The sequence below is a fragment of the Harmonia axyridis genome, chromosome 5 (genome assembly GCF_914767665.1).
Source record: "Harmonia axyridis chromosome 5, icHarAxyr1.1, whole genome shotgun sequence".
In the NCBI taxonomy this organism is placed as follows: domain Eukaryota; kingdom Metazoa; phylum Arthropoda; class Insecta; order Coleoptera; family Coccinellidae; genus Harmonia; species Harmonia axyridis.
This window is the reverse complement of record NC_059505.1, coordinates 22,851,383-22,872,573: the sequence shown is the minus strand read 5'-3', so window position 1 is coordinate 22,872,573 and position 21,191 is coordinate 22,851,383. Positions and strand designations below refer to the sequence as shown.

At 33.5% G+C, this 21,191-nt stretch overlaps 1 protein-coding gene across 1 annotated transcript; it reads right to left on the bottom strand.

Annotated features, from left to right (window-relative positions):
• Window positions 1–12,272: 12,272 nt before the first annotated feature.
• Window positions 12,273–14,331, bottom strand: LOC123680607 (activator of basal transcription 1-like). The gene is made up of 3 exons (XM_045618592.1): window positions 14,259–14,331; window positions 12,913–13,129; window positions 12,273–12,771 (listed from the first exon to the last, which is right to left on the bottom strand). Exons 2-3 carry the CDS (start codon window positions 13,094–13,096, stop codon window positions 12,335–12,337), a joined length of 621 nt encoding a protein of 206 aa, XP_045474548.1. The 5' UTR covers window positions 13,097–13,129; window positions 14,259–14,331; the 3' UTR covers window positions 12,273–12,334.
• Window positions 14,332–21,191: the final 6,860 nt, after the last annotated feature.

The following is a 21,191-nucleotide window of genomic DNA, read 5'->3' as shown; positions in this document are numbered from 1 at the left end:
CAAAGTAGTGTTTATAATGAAATAATTGAGTTATTCCAATTTCGTTGACGCTAAAGATTAAATATTCTTCTCTTGATTTTCTATTTCATTTTCGATAATTATAACGAATTGAGCTCGCTACCACCCATATTAGCTCTGATATCCATATCCATTCATTCTTTATATTTCATTTATATGATATCGTTGTTTATTTCATTTCGTGAATTGCCATTTAACCTTAAAATCTCAAATAAATAATATTTATCTGTGAAAGTTCTAACACAGACTATAGTAATCTGTGGTTTTAAGTTTGAATTTCAAATTTCGAGTGATGCCAAATATAAACACAGCAATTCGGTTCGAATAATCTATGTTCTAACCTAAAATTTTCATTTACAGTTTACACTGTTATTGTTATAAGATATTTGTTATTATTTTACCATGAAATGAAAATCATGGAAGATTTGAAGAAACCCAACAGAATATTGAAGTTCCGTACATATTTTCAAGAAATATGAAAACAACTTCCAAAATAAATAAATGTGTGGATACAAAATAAATCACTGTGCATTCTGATAGAAAACAATTCCTTTATGAAATGAAGCATTTGATTTGTTCCAACTATCTAATAAAAATATTGAAATGCATCAATATTTTTGAAGCCATCAGTATGAAAATATGGAAATATGTAAAATATTCTGGCTCTGTAATCAATGGAAAATGTTAGACTCCACTTGTAATCAAATTTGTTCTTAATGTGGACATTATAGCCAACTTCACTACTAAATTCATCTTGATTTTGGCATTGAAAATAAATGAGAAGTTTTCAATATAAATATCAATAGAATATCCTGTTTCTTTCAAAACCTAATTTGTTTTCACATAAAACAATTATGGCCCTCTTGGAAGTATGTCAATCAATCATATGCTCTTAGGATGAATTTATGGAATAGCAAAAGAATAAAAGTATTCAATCTCAATCACATGAAAATTTGTCTAGTATGTACCTAGTGGTATGTTTCAATGTGAGTTTGAATGATCTGAAGAAGAATACAGTATTGTTCGATAGCAGCAGTCTTTAGTGAGATATTGATTGTTGTCATTATAATGGGACTATTTTGTGAAAACTTTTTTAAACATGGGCTTTATGAATAATCTGGACTTTTCAAAAAGAATGTTGATTTTAGTGAAGTATCTTCTTATTATCAGAGCTGTGCCAAAGCTCAGTAATTTGTAATTAAATAGAGGAGTTGAGGTGAGCTTATTGAAATAACTTCATTTTCAAATGAAGTTGGCTATTACTTCAATTCTGAAAACTGAGACATGACATCATAGTAAATATTCATTTCTGTGTTTTTTTTTCCACAACAGAACAGGGTTGCATTCAGCCAAAGTACCCAATTTTTTGAATTTCTCAGATAATTTTTTTTTTTTAAGATCAAGTTATTCGAAAACGGCGCTTTGTACGAGAAAATATGAGGAATACTTTTATTTTTCAAATTGGCCAAATATTCTTCAATGAATGTTCAAATTACTTTTAAGAGTCGGTTTCTTCGAATTTCTGGTATTTTTATGGGATGTAATGTTCATAATAGAGAAACAGAAGAATGTGTATGGGATCTTGTGTTTGGAGAAGATGTATCACATCAAAAAAAAGCTTTCTTTCAAAAATCATTTCCTTCGATCTATCGAAGGAAATCGATGTTCTAACATTTCACGAGATATAGCCGAAAATCACATTTTTTTAACGATTTTCAACAGCCTGTATCTTTTTAACCGGGCCGAATCGGAAAAAATGTTAAAGGAAAAAAGTGTTTCTTTTGACCTCAGGAATCTTGGGTTAAAATATATGTACAACTCAAAGACTCACCCTAAGTATAGGTCTTACAACAATATATTTTCAAATCCATAATTTAACTATATCGTTATGAATGTATATTATATTGAATGAAATATATTTATTTGAGTGATTCCCGATTGAATATGCAAATTTGAATATTTAGAATCCGATATTTTTCCTGATTGTCAAATTTTTAGTAAGCAGAATATTTATTGTTTTCTGTATATGACTGCTGGAATCCAAGGTTTGGCAACTATAGCGCGCTTATTGCCAACCTAAGTTTCACGTCGAATGGAATATGGAATTGAGTGGAATATGCTGCTCCAAAAAAGTTGAGGGAGTTTAAAATTTTTGTGACCGTTTCAGAAGTTGCTGATTCTTGTCCACCAAATATTCATTTATGAGAAATGAAATGTTTACTTCTTTATATCTGAATAGATCTTTTTGCTCCTCATTTGATAACTTCCTCAGTTTCAGGCATGTTCTTGTCGTTTGCGTTTCTAAAAATTTTGAATAATTTTGTTGTTTTACGTTCTTACAATCACCTTTGATTCAAAATCTGAAAATTTGTTTTGCAATAATGCCTTGACGTAAAATTATTGCGGATGAAGCGAATAGGGCTAATCAGAGAGATGGCGAAAATTTCTTTCAAGTTGGTGAATGCGTAGTTTTTCGACTCAACCATCGATATCGAGAAACTGGAAATGTGACCGAAAAACCAAGAAGTGGACGCCCAAGATCTGCCATTCATGCACAAGATCGGTTTCTGACTATCTACACGTAGAGAGCCTTTGAGTGCTTGTCAAATCATGCAACAGCGGCTTTAGAACGCTTCTGGTGTTTTGGTTTCGATTGAAACAGTTCGTCGAAGACAATCTACATTCACGACGATTTTGAAAAGGATTCCATTAACTTAAAATCATATGCGACTGCGATTGGAATGAACCAATGAGCACGTGAATTGAAACAATCAATGTAGGTCTGCATTGTTTACATGTGAGTCGAGATATGGACGGTTTTGGATAGTCGTCGTGTTCTGGTATGGACCCATCTGCCGATGCTCAGAAATCGCATATCGGTTCAGGAAATTCATCCGTCCAGAGGTGGTACAATTACGGTTAGTTGTTTGAATGGATGTGCCTAATTGTTGGTGCTTGATGCTACCATGAATGTGCAAATTTACATAGACCAAGTTAATGTCAAAATTAATCCATTGTTTCATGCTGCTATTATAGGCCGCAGTGCCAGCGATGATCCGACTCTCCAGGAATACGTCGATTTAACGTCTAGCTAATGCCAAGAATACGCCTATCCAATTAATCGGTACTACGCCGGTATAGATATTTCCCCAACAGTTAGTGTAATTCCACACACACACACAACGATTTTGGACGCCGATTTTTTACCGGCCCAATCGTCGTGTGTGAAAAGTTCCAATCTTCAGATGTAGTTCAATATTGGAATTTGGACGGCCGATTTTTTACCGGTCAACCAAATTCCAATAGTGAACTACATACATGTGAAATAGGGACCTTTCACACACGACGATTGGGCAGGTAAAAAATCGGCGTCCAAAGTCGGTGTGTGTTAAAAAAAAATAACTGTTTCAGAATTTCTATACCGACGTAATACCGTTTAATTGCATAGGCGTATTCTGTTGAAATATTTCTTGATTTTTGAATGAGTGACCCTTTAAAATCCAAAGTTATTAGAACAAGAGAATTTCTCGTTTTAAAAGAAAACCATATACGGTAACTTTTTTGAAGTATTTCTTTAGTTTGATCGGGCAAGTAGGGCAGATAAATAAACATCCAATTGAAAATGAAATTTTATATAATTTAACGAAAAAATATACTTCTTCAAATAACCATATTCAAGAACTTGATAAATGAAAATTTATATCACAAATATGAGGGAAATATATTATCATTATTAGAGCAACAATAAATTGCTTCCTTTCTCTTCAGCTCTTCTGGATCTGCCACCTAATCTATCACTGGCAGTGTGAAGTCAATTCATTATACAATGGTTAATTTCCACATTAGTGGCATGTTTTACTAATGGATTCCTCCTTACTGATCCTAGAAGATGAGGTTTCATTATTTATCTGAATTATTGAAATTCATATTAAGTTTGAAGTAATCATATCTCATTTAAATAAATTTGAAGATTAATTGATAAGTGTAGTTTTTCCTCCACGATAGAATATAATTTTAAATAATAAGTATCAATTTGTAAACTTTGGTTCTATGTATAAACTTTTTGAAATAAAATTGTATATGAGAGAGAGAAAAGGGGGGATATGAATTCATGAAAAATATTTTTATGCTTCATCTGTCATTTGTTTCATTAAATTATTATAATTACAAATATCGAATTAATTTCACGGCATTCAGACAATTTTTTAATTCTGGAAAACGTACCTCCCCGAGCGGGGCTCGAACACGTAACCTCCGAATTACTAGTCTGATGCTCTCGCCGTTGAGCTATCGGGGAAGTTGAAGATTCTCCGCAATGAGGAGAATCCCAGATTTGGTTGTTAATATACCTTACGAACTACTTGATGGAAACAACATAATAATAACAACGTCAGTGATCATTACGATTCACCTAACCTTTCCTCTCGCATCGTCGACATATCGCGACTTCAGCTCGATTCAGGTATTTGAATCTTCCCACCTACCTAGCAGTGAAACATCAGTACCGACAGTTTGCCGACGACAAACATTTAATGTTTGCTGGGATATTCCGCATTTGGCCTTGTCCTCTCGGTCGCCAGACCTCAATTCCATTGAACACGCTTGGGATTAGCTACAAAGAGCTTTAGATTCTTACCAATCACCTCCTCATACGCATCAAGAACTCAGACGGCTTTTACCACAACTCTGGATAGGAAATTGATCAAAGCTGCTTCAACAATTTGATTGGAAGTATGCAAACGAGTTGTCAAGATGTGGTTGATGTTCGAGGAGACAATACGCTTCAATGAACTTCATTTTTTAAATGAACTGATTTTGTACTACAAATACTAAAAATAAATTTTCAATTGAAACTGTGAAACTCATAAAGGAATGGGCAAAAAAATAAACTAGATAAGTGAGTAAACATTTAGATCTATCATATTTAAAAAATTGCTGAAAAAATGAAAATTTTTGAAACAGTCTTAAAAGCCCTGAACGTCCTTAACCTTTGTGGAGCAGAATATGTCTATGGAATTGAGTGAAATATATGACTGATATGTTTTATCATGTCAAATTTGATAGTTCATGTTGGGGACAAAATTTGCCTATTGAAAATGACATATGCTTCCTCTATCTATGTTTATTACTCTGAGGAAATAGTATAATGTGCAATAAGTGGGGAAAGTCATACTTTTCTCGCGAGTGTGGAAGTTTGTGGCTCGGGCCTGAAAGGCGAGTGTCGCAAACACACGAGCGAGAAAAGTACTTTCTCCACAAGTTGCACACTATACTTTTCCTACAACTGCACAAATTTCAATAATTTAAGTAATGGACTTGAATGAAAATGGCCTTCGTTGACAGTATGTGCTAAAATTTATTGCGTTTCCATAAAAACGACTCAAAAACCCAATTTCATTGGTCTACAAGCGAGGTGTGGTCAAAGAGCCCAGTATAAGAAATACATAGTTTTGAAATTATTGAGTAAGCTATGAAGAATGTACGCTACTTTTCATAGCAGTTGTAGGAAAATATCAATTTTTCCTTTTCGTGAATTACCTTCTCATACGAAAACAAAGTAATAAAATTAACAACAATTGTCTCATTAAATATTGTTTGTCAGATAAACCGTTTTAGCTCAAACGATCGTTGAAAATTGTCGTATTTTATCTGTCCTAGGCAAAATCCACTTTTTGGAGTAGTTTTGATTTCTTCGTTTTTTTTGGTGTGCTGAAACCGAATCTGAGGTTTTCCACCAAAATTTCGTGATGGAAAATTGTAAAAAATTCAAAAATTCATTTATTGTAAGGTATCTTTTTTTGGAAGGTGTAAGCTGAGGTTAACCAAATTACAGGTATTATTGTATGGCATCGACCCAAAAAAAAACCTTAATTGTACGTAATTATATATTAATTTCATTCTTCATGACAATATTTCGAAATCGGTTCTGCTTTTTTGTTGAAAAGCTTTTATAGGGAATTGTTATTTATAATGATATGGAATTGTTATAGGAATGAAATTAATTGAAAAGAATTAATCAAATATAAGTTGCATGCCAAATGGTAATAATAAAAGTTTCATTGTTTTATCAAATTGTTCCACTGATTTATTGAAAAGTATTTCTGATGAAAGAATATTATGGAATTTGTATGAGATAATTATGAAATACGTCCTTATTTCTAGGTCACTTTAATAAATATACTAACCATTGGTACATGAATGAAAATACTGAAAAAATGACTTCCAAAGCCACTCATCTCCTCATTAAAAATCTGAAGATATCTAAGAAAATTTTAATATACTTTTGAATTCCCGCTCAAATGAATGAATTAAGGTCCTATAATAACTTTCTCCTGCGCATCAAGCAATGCGCGAATTCTCGATTGGAACAAAATTTCAGTTAATTTTATCGAGAAAGTTACTACTGTCTGTTTCTTACAGTTCTTACATCTGGTATTAACCTCAGATTAATAAACATGTGTGTATTACTCTATATTAACCAACGTTACATACAGATAAGGTAGCCGAGCATTATGTTAGTTTGGGATCTTGCTAAGAGATGGCGCAATTTAATGAATTAAGTTTTTTTGTAATGTTGACAATTACAAGATAAATTACGAGATAAATCACCTCTAGGAAGGAGACGTGTTGGTCGACCCAGAAAGAGATAGAGCGATATCTTACGCACCGAATAGAGACATCATCGAAGAAGAACAGGCTCCAAGCCTATGTGAAAGAGGGATGGATAAATTTCCTGAACCGACATGCGACTTCTGGGCATCAGAAGATGGGTCTATACCAGAACACGTCGATTATCCAAAAGCCATCCATATCTCGATTCACTTTTGAACAATGCAGACCTCCATTGATTGTTTCAATTTACGTGCTCATTGGCCCATTCCAATCGCATATGATTTTAAGTTAATGGAATCCTTTTCAAAATCGTCGTGAATGTAGATTGTCTTCGACGAGCTGTTTTAATCGAAACCAAAACACCAGAAGCGTTCAACAGCCGCTGTTGCATGATTCGACAAGTACTCAAAGGCTCTCTACGTGTAGACACATTTAGAAACCGATCTTGTGCATGAATGGCAGATCTTGGCGTCCACTTCTTGGTTTTTTGGTCACGTTTCCAGTTTCTCGATATCGATGGTTGAGTCGGAAAAATACCCATTCACCAAGTTGAAAGAAACTTGCAACATCTCTCTGATTAGCCCTATTCGCTTCATCCGCAATTAGTTTACGTCAAGGCGTTATTGCAAAACAAATTTTCAGATTTTGAATCAAAGGTGATTGTAAGAACGTAAAACAACAAAATTATCCAAAATTTTTAGAAACGCAAACGACAAGAACATGCCTGAAACTGAGAAAGTTATCAAATGAGGAGCAAAAGATCTATTCAGATATAAGGAAGTTAAACATTTAATTTCTCATACATGAACATTTGGTGGACAAGAATCGGCAACTTCTGAAAGGAAATTAGTTGTGATGGGCTCATTCCACGAGATGCGCAATCGGCAGCATTTAACGAAGATGGAATATACCTCCATGAATCAGTAGCAACTAATTCCTGTATATGATGCACCCGATTGGCTACAAAGGTTTTCCAACGTCTTGGTAAAACATCGAGCCACGACTCTACCTACCTACTACCTGTGAATCAGTCCAGCAGGTAATTTGATCGAAAAGAAAACAGCCTGAAAAAGTATCAGTTACGATTTTGACCAAATCTGCTAAAAGCGCTGAAGCAGTTACCTCGAGCTTAGGCTCAACTTTTCCTTTAGAACAAAGAAGAAAAACACTTATCGAATCACCTTTCACCACTCTTACGTAAATTACTGCTGCATAACCAATTGTTGAAGCGTCACAAAAACCATATAACTCACACCTCTCGAAGTTATCAAGAATAATTCTTCTTGGAAGATTTATTCCAGGTAGTTCTGGAAGCTCCAATTTTAATTGGTTCCATGCATTTTGTATAGATTCGGGAAAGATTTCATCCCAATCTTTTTTCAAGGACCAAATGCATTGCATAATATACTTAGACTTTAACAGAATGGGGGATAGAAAGCCTAAAGGATCAAAAATCCGACCTATATCGGAGAGAATAACTCGTTTTGTGAGGCCCCTTGAAGAATGTTGACAAGAATACGAAAAACCTCGATACCACTGAAGACCGAGAACCTTTAAAAAAGGTGGTTCATCCTTATGAAAGGATAAAGGAATCTGACAATCAGATTGTCGAACAGAAGAAAGTAGGACAGGACAGGAGAATTATTCGTCCACTTCCTCAATGAAAAATCTCCGCGACTAAGCAGGTTAATGAGATCTTTCTGTAACGAAAGAACCTCTGATTCAGATGATACACCTCCCAGTACATCGTCAATATAATTTTTTCCTCTAATATCTTACTAGCTTTTGGAAAGATTTTTCTTTCCATGCGTGCTGCTAGTTCCTGAACAGTTCGTATTGCTAAATATGGGCTACAATTCAGTCCGAAGGTGACTGTATGCAAGGTAAATTCTGAAAGAGGATCGTTAGGATCAAATCTCCATAGAATTTTTTGGAAATTCGATCAGAGGGGGAGATCAAAATTTGTCTAAACATTTGTTTTATGTCGGCTACAAAAACCACAGCATCTAAAGAAATAGTAAAAGTATAGAAAAAATATCTTCTTGTAATTTTGGACCTGGAAGTAATGTAATCATTCAAACTTATAACTTTTGAGCCTTTCGCTGACACATCCCATAGGTACTACCCGAAGTTTTGTGTTTAAACTCTCAGGTTAAATGACACAATGATGAGGTAAATAACAAGATTCTTCGTTGGAAGTAACTAAAGACATATGGCCATTTTCAAAATACTCTCTCATAAAATCTGAATAAGACGAATATAAGGAGAGATTTTTTATTAAACGTTTTTCGAGTAAATGAAATCTGCGAAGTGCCTGAGTATAGGTCTCTCCTAAGAATGGCCTAGAATTTCTGAACGGAAGTGAAACTATAAATCTACCAGTTGAATCCCGAGTTGTCGTTTCTTTGAAGAAAGATTTTTTATCTTCAACCGAGTAAAACTGGTTTTCTGGAATTTGTTCTATTTCCCAGAATTTGGGAATACATAATATAATAATAATTTATTTATTCCTTTAGACCGTTTATACGGTGTAGGAAAATTGTCAGCAAGTAGGTAAAAAAGGTACATACATACATACCTACATAAAATCCAAAAAAATCATCATAGTTACAACGCATACAACAAAATATTCGAAGTACATTTTGACAACGACATCTGATTGGAGAAGAAAGGTTTTTGTTTCTGAATTTGAAGGAGGATTTTCAATTTTACCAATGAGCAACCAACCAAAAATAATTCCGATGTCAGTAGGTTGACCTAATTTAATTTCGAGCAAGTGCGCATTCCTTAACTAAGAACTAAGTTAGTTCAACTAACAAGAGTGGCATAAACGCCTCTGAATTCTTAGGTTTAGTTCTTATAGGAATGGTGCATAAACCCACCATGACAGGAGAGGCGGTGTGTGACGTCATCACTAATAGAGCGTGTTGTACAATTTTTGAGTACAACTAGATGGCGCTCAATATGAACAAAATCGAATAAAGCACTACACTGTCTTACTATCCATTCCTTATACTATGCTCATATGGTCCTCGTACCAGTCGTACCTTAGAGAATTCTACGACGTTTGTGTTACATAAACTTAATTGCAATCTAAACATCTAATTTTATAAATTCTCAAATTCAAATTGTCTGATGTTTTATCGAGCGTGTTTCCACATTTGTTGAATTTTTGTGTTGATCTTGAATCTAGTTTCAAGTTCTTTTTTTCGAAATTATTGAAAGTAAAGTCAAAGGAAAAATTATTCCTTTGACTTTTACATTAAAAACTCCCACAAAAATTAACAAATACTAGGAAACTCTTTCGATAAAACTCGCTTCAATTCGAAATTGGGAAGTTAAAACTTATGATATCAATAATATTAAGTAGGTAATGAACAACTATGTGGACCACAGATAAATACAACCGGATCCCTTATCTACGGTGTGGACCCTAGGATTCAAGGTACTGAATCACATTCAGGATACTTAAACGTCTTCAAGCACCATGCTAAGCAACACCAAGTGGGTAAACCACTACAAGGTGCACGCCCTGAGCCAATTGTTTGCATGAAATACACTCCAAATTCAAACCTGAACTACAAGATAAGCTACAACTGTGTAAACCTTTGGATCAGGAACTCAAATGAGTCGCCTTCAAATGAATAATTATGAATATGAATAATTAATTTCTAAAAATTAAAGACATATCATAATCTCTGGTAGTATTTGCTCTATCATAAAGAGGTGCTCCGCTATCATATTCTCTGATTTGCCTTTGCTTTAAATGAATTGCTGTTTACAAATTTTTATCCTTTCTAGACAGGTTAGTTACTGCAATTTCCAAGAATGGAGACAAAACTAATAGCGAATTCGACTGGGTGCACCAATGTGAATTAATTCGAATTTTTGTAGAGCTAAATGACATAATTAGTTTGAACTGGTGCAGCCAACCGACTACGCTATAACACTAATGGTGGGTTTCATAAAACTTTTATTGTGGTGATAATATATGACATTTTGCATCTGAGTTACCCAATTCTATAAGGTCCCATTTAAAATGAATGGTAGGGTAAATGCACTGATTCTCGACCATTTAACAGAAACATCGATTTCGAGCACGATTTTTTTCACACATAAACTTATCAAATTTTAATGGTGTTGGTGTTCATCGATTCTTTGGCGAGTTTTAAATGATTTGTCATATAATTTTAAGCGTTCTTTCCGCATTTAACCTTTGAAATGTGAAAACATATAGAAAATCTCAATAACCTTCGGTCTCGACCATTTTTGTGTTAGTTTTCGACCACTGATAATAGTGGCCGCTCCACTTAAAAATTTTATAAAAAACTTTAGAGCGAGATGAGTGATTAGTACTTACTTTCGTACCGTACTATCGACATCACTAACTCAAATGGGTTTCAGATGAGGTAATCAAGTAAGAAACAATCGGAACGTAAAAAAAATTATTTTGCAAAAGTTTCCACTTTCTATAAATATTTCAAAATAGCAACTCATACAACATTATTTGGTCATTTTGCTCTTAATATCTATTTAAAAACTAATGAGTAAATAAAATATAAAACACCGACCACCAGTGGTCAAGAATTAAGTACAATCAAATTGGTTCTCGACCGCGAATAAATAAAGGGTAGAAATAAGTGTTTCAACATTAATTCGGTGGTCGCAAACTGATATTCAGAAAGTAGATATATAAATGAATCAGGGTATCGAAAAAAAACGAAATTGATCCAACAGAAATATATCGGTTGAAATAAATAATTTTTGAAGAACATATTGGTCCTCGACCACTTTGGTCGAGAAATAAAAGATACAAATTTTCCAATACCAGTTCGCGACCGCCGAATATTGAACAAAAAAATATACATTTATTTGCTTCTTGATTGAAATACACTCAAAAATATATCTTATAGTTGATATGGAACAAAATATACACACATAATTCATTCAAAATAAGAAATAATTACTATTTTCTGGTCATATAACACAAAGCACTTTTCTAAGAGAGGACGAGAAAGAACCCTTTTCTATGATAGACGATTATAAACTAATTTTTAGCGCGAAAACTTTGACCTATTCCGCTACTATGCAAACTATCTCGGAAGGGTAGAATGGTCGAGAACACGTACCGCAAAAATATTTTGCACTACATGATATATTTTTATTATTATTTTATCTCAAATCACGGAATGGTCGAGAACCAGTGCCGGTCGGCTAACCAGTACATTTACCCTATAGTATATCCAAAGTCACTTGAACTAGTTCATAAAAACTCTTAGCCAGATGTCCCTCTGAAGTGGATACCGCGATCCGCTATATACCGGGGTTTATTTGAAAGTATTGTTAAGCAATAAATTCACTGGCTCCAATGGAATTCCTTGAAACTTGAACAGCCCTTGTAAAATCGAAATATTCCGACTTCTTCCAAGTGACTTTGAACTACTATACCTGACATTTGAAACAAATTTTGGAGATTTTTATAATCAATTATTGTAATTAGCAACTTACATGATTGAGAACTTTAAATGACTTATTATCTGAAATTTCATACAAATTAAACTACAATTTGTGTAATAATCCACCTTTTTGATTATTCAGTCTAAGGAAATATCTAATCCGGGAATATCAATTAATTCTGCAAATTAATAAGTCTCTTTTATTTACAATATTTATCAAAAACGTTGAAAAATTAATATTCAATATATCAACTGAATAACGATCCTAAAAATTCTTTTCTATCATCTGATTCAGATGTTTTATTTGTATTGTTTACACTGGTGGCAACTGTAAGATCTTCATATTCTTTGTTGATAATTTCATCCTTATTCTTTTTGTTCAAATTCGAAGTGAAGTAAGCAGCATTTCTTTTTGCTAACTGAATTTCTGCTCTTAATTTCTGTCTCTTAGCAGCTTTTTCATAAGCCAATCTTTCATGTAAATGTGTCCATTTAAAACCTGACAAATATTTGAGACTCCATAAGTAGTCATAATGAATGGATTTCTTTCTATTGCTCACTTGGGTATTATTTAAAGTTTGTGCAACTCGCTTTGCAATAGATTTCTTCTCGAATTCTATCCAACCTTCTGTAAACTTCTTAGCTGCTTTCTTCTTCTTTTTTTGTGGTTTTTCGCCTTTCCTTTCTGAAATGAATCTAGTTTTATTATTATTATAAACGAATTTGAAATAAAATAAAAAACAGTACCCAATTATTCACAAAATGAAACTATAAAAATCATCAATTGCTCTAAAAAATCAATAAGGAGTTTTATTAGAAATAATACCTTTATCCTGCAGTTGCAGATACACCCTTCCAATTTCACCAAACTCTCCAAAATATTCACGTATTTGACTAACATTCATATATGGTGGTATAGAAGAAATGTATATAATCCCACGTTTCGGTTTCTTTTGATCGTTTTCAGATCGACTACTGCTAGATGCACCATCTTTCTCATCGGGAATCATTTTGAAATACACTATGTTAAGGAAATTTTAGAACTGAAATATAAAAACATTGACAGAATACTGTGAATTGAGGTTAACGTTAATCTATTCGAAACATAGAATTAGATTACTTCAAATTCATAGACATATAAGTCTATGACAGTGTTACCAATGCTACTTCACTGAAAAACCCGAAATTTATGTCAAAAAATCCCAGGGTTCTTATCACAGAATACTAATGGTGGATTTATGCACCATTCCTAAGAACTAAGACCTAAGAATTGAACGCTAACAAATCAATGAGGGCGTTAATGCACATTTCCTAAGAACTAACACTAGCAGGCCAACTGTTAACTAAGAACTAAGGGATCAGGTAAAATATAGAAGTGCGCGTGCGCCACATAGAATTTCATATTAACAAGTACCAGTTTCTATCATTTTATGTTCTTTATTCGTGTTTATCGATGACAAGTTTTAGGTGTATTTGAAAAAATTGAATAAAATTTTTTCACAATAAATATCAATGTCAAACAGAACAAATAGAAAGTAGTTCGAGCACGTGCGCATGCCTTAACTAAGAACTAACAAGAGGGTGTATAAACGCCACTGAATTCTTAGGTTTAGTTCTTAGTCCTTAGTTCTTAGGTACGGTGCATAAATCCACCATATAAATATTAGTGATGACGTCACACACCGTCAGTTTAGTTCTCCTGTCAGTGTTCGGAATCCAAACAAACAAATTGCCATTCAAATTTGTACGTTGTCGTTGAAGAAATTGGCTTATTTTGATAAATAAGATTATTTGAGGAACGATTTTACTATTAATTGATAGACAGAAGGCTCGAGACTAATGCCAGTAAGTTCGAACTTGAAGTTCAAACACGGCTTTCTTCAAAATCTGGGGAATGATACAGGATTCAAACTTACTGGTATTAACCTCGTTCCTTCTGTCTATCAATTAATACTGAAATCGTTCCTCAAATACTCTTATTCATGAAAATAAGCCAATTCCTTCAACGACACCGTACTAATTTGAATGACAATTTATTTGTTTGGATTCCGAACACTGACAGGAAAACTAAAAATGGCGATGGGTGACGTCACACTAATAGAGCGTATTGACCCTTTGAATATAGATAGATTATTAATGTTCTAATGTATTGACCCAAGCCTGCCTCACTACCTGATTCTTAGGGAATCTGTGAAAACTCAATGTACTACCATCTGCAGAGTTAGAAGTCGGAGTATTACCACAAGGGGAAAGCTCCGGGTATTGATGGGATAAGATCTACTACTCTTAAACAAATTAAGGACCAAAGATTAAGAACCCATCGCATATTTGATCAATCTCTGCTTCGAACAAGGGTCATTTCCAAAAATATTCAAAACAGCTATAATAAAACCCCTTCATAAAGCTGGAAGTCGAACCAATATTCAAAACTATAGACCCATCTCTCTCATTTCAAACTTTGGTAAAATTATTGAAAAAATCATTAAAACACGGATGACGCAGTTTCTAGAAAAACATGAAATTATCGCAGAAAGTCAACATGGGTTCAGAAAAGGCAAATCAACAAGGGATGCCATATTCGAGTTGACAGATGGGATCTATAAGTTGTTGGATCAAAAGAGGGCCGCATTATGCATATTTATTGACCTGGCAAAGGCATTTGATACTGTCTCTCATGAAAAGCTGCTCAGAAAATTGTACGTGTGTGGGTTTCGAGGTAAATCATACGACCTGTTTGAGAGTTATTTAAAAAACAGGAAGCAAATAGTAGAAATAGAAGGGTATCAAAGCAAATCTAGGTCTGTGACATTTGGAGTGCCCCAGGGCACCGTTCTCGGACCTGTCCTCTTCTTGGTGTACATGAACAGCCTTTTGTTGATGCGACAGAATGGAAAAATCATCAGTTTTGCGGATGATACTGCGATCCTCTACACGAACGGCACTTGGAAGGGGCTAAAGCGGATGGTAGAGGTGGAGTTTAAAAAAATTAAAAACTGGTTCAAATACAATAAACTGACACTTAACATAGAGAAAACAAAGTACATTACGTTCGTGTCTTACAGATCTGGCGCTCCCAATTTTGGATGTCTGCGAGTTGATGAGGAAACTTGTATACCGGAAGCAACAGAGATCAAATACTTGGGTATTACCATTGATCAAAATCTGAGATGGGATAAACATATCAACAACGTTGTTAAGAAACTAAGAGGCCTATTGTATAAATTCAGATATCTAAAAAAATATCTAGACATTCCCCACTTACGACAACTATACTTTTCGCTGGTGCAGTCTCAGTTAACATATGGTATAATAGGATGGGGAGGCGCGTATGACGCCCACATGAATAAAGTCGAAACTCTGCAGAAGTGGATTTTGAAAATTATGTATGGTAAACCACTGATCTTCCCAAGCAATGAGATCTATCAATTATCAGGAATGCTGGAACCTTATCAATTATTCACAATGGAAATTCTTACAAACATTTTCAGCGGAAAGCTTCCTGTTAATTTGAGGAACCATCCCTATTCAACAAGAGAAAAGACGTCACAGTTTGAGAGTTCCATAGCCTCTAAAAGAGTTGGCCAGCGAAGTGGTGCATACTTGGCTCCACGGATATATGCAACATTACCAGAGAACATCAGAAAAATAAAGAATTTTAGTACTTTCAAGAAGCAGACAAAGCAGTGGATATTCGAGACAGGCAGAGAAGTCAATTTCAGAATAATAAATAGCTCATAGACGAGATAGTGAAAAATGATGGAAATGGAAGAGACATAACACCGGATGTGACAGACATTACTCCCGACAGTGACACTTTACTCCCGATCAAGACGTTTAACCTGGCAATGAAGATTATTTAAGAAATTTAGAATGATTTTTGTTTTAGGTTGTAGGATTAGTACTAAGTTGAATCATCACGAACAGACATAATATGTCTCTGTGATTATTGTTTATTCAAAACCTAAGGTCGAATAAATTATTTTATTTTTTATTTATTTATTTTAATATTTAACACAGCACTCGAAATGTCCTGGCATTTCTTGGGTTAAAAAAAAAGTTTAAATTTTTGGACGTAACGAGTGTAACGACAAAAGACAAAACAAAACTGAACTGACAATACTGACAAGTGACATGACATGACTTAATCACAGAATAGAGAGGTACCTCTTTATTCTGTGACTTAATTTCCCTCCAATGACGTAGCTTGCTCTCCCTTTCCCTTTCCCCTTTTAGTGACCCCCTTGTCCAAAACATTACATTACATTAGTGAACGTTGTCGTGATAGCATGCGAATGTGGTGTGCGTTATCAAAGTTTTGATTTTTTTTGCATAAAACGAGTGATGCACTAACTGACTTTTCTCAAGATAGTGAATTACTGACCCTTAAATTATTCTTGTCGGTTTGGTGCGAGAGATAATTGTAAGGTGGAAAAGTATCTTTTCTTGATAATTAATTCCAAATCGAGCACATAATTCCGATAGAAATCGAAGGAGATACAATACAAAGAAGATTGTACCATACATTCATTTTCATCGCATATGGCGCGTGGCGAGTAGTCCTGTTTATTTATGCTCCGTACCTTATAAAGTTTTCGAGAAGTATATACAATAAACTAAGTCAAGAAAATTTAGAAATAAGTTATATTCCTGGCTATTATTATTAATTGATCAGAATGGGCCCAAAAATCACCAATGAAATAAAAACATCCATGAGAGAAACATTAAAGGAAATCGTAAGTGACGACGAATTTATCGATAAATTATTATCGAAGTTCACAGATAAGATCCACACCTTGCAAGAAACCATAAACAAACAAGAAACATTAATTCAACAGCTGGAAAATCGAATCGATCATTTACAACAGGTCAGTAAGATGAATAATATTTGCATATACAATTTAGATGAGGAGATTGAAGAAAAAACATCAGAGCAAGTAATTAATCTACTCAATAATAGGATGAAAATTAACATTAAGAAGGAAGACATAATCAAGGCGCAGAGAGTTGGCGTAAAAAATGATAAAACTAGACCAATTATTGTGAAGTTTGAGAAATACCAGCATAAAGCCATGATTTTAAAAAATTGCAAATTACTGAGAGGAACAAAGATTGGAATAGCTGAGGACTTGCTAAGAAAAAAAATTCATCTTTATAAAGAAGTCACCAAGATGTATGATAGAAAGTTAGTTTTTACTCATTTCGGTGATATATTCTTGAGAAAAGATAACCGCATTAGAAAAATAAAGGACATTGAGGATTTAAAATTTACTGAATTCTAAATAAATTCAAAAAATTTCTTGTTGATATGTGGTAATAAACTTGGGATAAATATTGATATTTACTTTAGTTGTTTGATTTTTTTCATCATATTGATTTTGTGTTAGGTACGGAGTAGCTTGATTTGATTGGATTTAATTGCATATTAATCATTTACATTTATGTCACTGGACTATTTTAATGGAGTGGATGGGTATGGTAGTCTGGACACAGAGATCTTTGATGGGATTCAGAAGGTAAATTATTTTTCTGAACAAGGGAATTTCAATATATTGCACTTTAATATTCGTAGTATTCGTAAAAACTTCGATGAGTTAATTTTATATTTGGAACAAATAGAATTGAATAACATTGATATTCTTGTGCTATCTGAAACCTTTAGAGTGGATAACTTAGATCATTTTAAAATTAGAGGCTTTAACAGTTTTTATAATGAATCGTTGAATAATAAAAATGATGGACTAATCTTATATGTCAGAGATACATTAAATGCTAAATGCAATAATTATATATATCATGAAACAACTATTCTGAGATGTATCTTGAAAGTAAATGGTGAAGATTACGGTCTGTCTGCCTGTTATAGATCGCCTAATTTGAACCTCAGCAGTTTCTTGGACGATTTACAAAATCATTTCGGTCAAATTGAAACACTAAAAACTGAAATATTCATAGGGGATTTAAATATAAATATTAAAGATGAAAAAAATTTCGAAGTTAATACCTATTTGAACGTTTTGTCTGAAAATGGTTTGTTTTCATGCATCAATAAACCAACTAGGGAAAGTGAAGTCTCCTCTACCATAATTGATCATTTATTCCTTAAAACAACTGATTTAGATAATAAAAAAGATAGCATAAAACCTTTTATCATTCGGAGTTCAATCACTGATCATTACTGTATTGGTTTAAGTATAATTAATAAGAAAATATCTGATGAGGTAAACAAAACATATAATAAAAGGGAAATTAATCATAATAAACTATTTACAAAACTGAAAACTGAAACGTGGCGAGGGGTGTATGAAGCAGATAAATCTGTTGAAATAATATATGAAACTTTCATTGGTAAACTGTTGTCAAGCGTGAACCAATGTACAATTGAAAATCAAATTAACAGCAAAAATAAAAAAAGAAAACCTTGGGTTACGCAAGGTATCGTAAAATCGATAGAACATAGGGATAATTTAAAAAAACAGTTGATTAAAAACTACACTTCTGAATTAGCAACCAAATATAAAGAATATAGAAACTTTTTGCATAAATTAATAAAGATAACCAAGAAAACATACTATATCAAAAAAATTTCTGATTATAAAAAAGATTATAAAAAACTTTGGCAGACTATTAATTCGATAACTGATTCCAATAAAAACAAGTTTGGTCCCAGAAAATTTAGTATTTTTCAGGATGACAAGTGTTGCGATGGAGATGAAGAGGTAGCAAATGCTTTCAATGAATTCTTTACCAATATACCTATGAATACAAAAAACAGCGTCGATCAAAATCTGGACCTACCAAACTCTGTCAGCCAACCTATGAAACATAATAACTCAATATTTCTTAATCCTGTAACGGAGGATGAATTGTTTTTGCATATCAAGTCATTGAAAGCTCACTCAGCACCCGGCGAAGACGGAATTGCGGTAAATTTAATTCAAAAATATCAGAAATTTCTAATTAAACCATTAGTATATATATATAACAAGTGTATAGAGTCAAGTATGGTACCGAGTGCATGGAAAATTTCAATTGTTACACCAATCTTTAAAACTGGTGATCAAAGTCAACTCACAAATTATAGACCAATATCGGTTATAAGTAACTTTGCAAAAATATTTGAAAAATGCATAAAACAACGGTTGGAAGATTTTTTTGAGGGGCATAACATTTTATTCACCAATCAATTCGGCTTTAGAAAGAAAAGATCTACGGAAGATGCAATATTCGAGCTAATAAAAGATATTTACATACATAATTCTAACAACAAAAAAGATTTGATGGTTTTTTTGGACATATCTAAAGCATTCGACAGGGTTGATCACAACATTCTTTTGGATAGATTGGAAAAATTGGGTATACGGGGGGGTCCTCTACTTTTATTGCAAAATTATTTAACGGGTCGAAGGCAAAAAGTAACAATAAATAATAAGTTCAGTAACTACGCATCAATTACCACGGGGGTACCACAGGGCACGGTATTGGGTCCTATACTCTTCCTGGCGTATATAAACCAAATTGGCAGCCTAATCCCAGACTGCAATGTGGTGTCATATGCTGACGATACGGCTCTTCTGTTTTCTTCTAATTCATGGAAGGAAGTATATAACTTGGCAGAGATTGGTTTAGAAGCAATATATCAATGGCTAGGAATGAGTAGATTGGACTTAAATTTCGAAAAAACAAAGTTCATGACAATATCTCCAACTAATGCCAATCAACCTAAAGCGGAGTATCTTACTATCCATGTTTCATCTTGCAATAATAAAAAAACATGTAACTGTATAAAAATAAAAAGAACTAAATCAATAAAGTACCTGGGAATAATTGTAGATCAAAATTTGAAATGGAGTGAACATGCAATATATTTAACATCAAAAATTCGCAAGATAATGTACAAATTTTTCCAACTTAGGGAGATATTGGACAGAGAATTAATACTCCTGTTGTATCGATCGCTGGTCGAGTCCATCTTGAGATATGGCATTGTTGTTTGGGGGGGTCTATATGACGCTAACCTAAAAATTTTGACAACATGTCAGAATAGCATTCTGAAGATATTGTCTAGTAAACCACGAAGATATCCAACATTGAAACTTTATGAAGAACTAAATATCTTAAATATTAGAAATCTGTATATTCTTTCGTGTTTGACTTACTTGCCGAAAATATATAATTGTTTTCCTGTAATTTTACATGACTATTCTACCAGAACAAATATAAGTGAACGTTTATATATGCCTGGAGTAAATAATTCTTTTTGCTCTAGGTTCGTAACTTTCTTTTTGCCGAAATTCTATAACGTGCTTCCAAGCACATTGAAAGAGTTGATTATGAGAGGTAGGAATAGAAGACTAATAAGATCTTTTATTGAGGAGAATAAAGAAAGATTCGCAAAAGTGTTTTCAAACTAAAAAGTATTTTAGTAGTTGATTGAAAAAGTAGTAGATTATAACAATATAAAAAAAAAAAAATTTCATTTTCATAGTTGCAAATTAACAAACATAAGTGCAAACTCAGAGATTCCAGTTACACCTATTTGTCCATTATCGATCTCCCGGACTGCCATCCCAAAAGCTGCATGTTTCAGGCGTGTCATATATATTTTTATTTTCAGTATGAGGGTGATCCCGGCACACAAATTCTAAAATTTAGGCTGGATCACTTTCCTCAATGTTAATTTTGAGATAATGAACTTATATGAAATATGTAATCTATTTGGTGGTGAATAAATTTATTATTATTATTATTATTATTATTATATTGCCTAAATATTGAAATTGATAACCGGGGACCAATATGACTAAAAAGATATGTTATTGTTGTAATAAACAATACGTGAATCATCAGGTCTTATCATGTGTCATATGCAGGAACACCTTTGGAGGTGCATGTGTTGGTATAGGGAACTCCGAAATTCGTATGATTGTCGATTGCATGGAATTGCCCCAAGTGTGAAAATTTGGGTGGCGATGTTGCATCGTTGAGGGCAGTTATTGCTTCTCTACAGGCGTAAATACAACAGCTTAAAGTCTCAGTTCAGACCCTCTCTTCACAACCACAGGATAAGAAATTGGATGATGGAGAATTTGAAGAAATTTTATTGGA

Excerpts from the sequence above, each read along its gene's own strand:
- LOC123680607 (XM_045618592.1), bottom strand. The coding sequence starts at position 13,096 with ATGATTCCCGATGAGAAAGATGGTGCATCTAGCAGTAGTCGATCTGAA. Across the intron at positions 12,772-12,912 it reads TCTGCAACTGCAGGATAAAG|AAAGGAAAGGCGAAAAACCA; the intron begins GTATTATTTCTA and ends GATTCATTTCAG.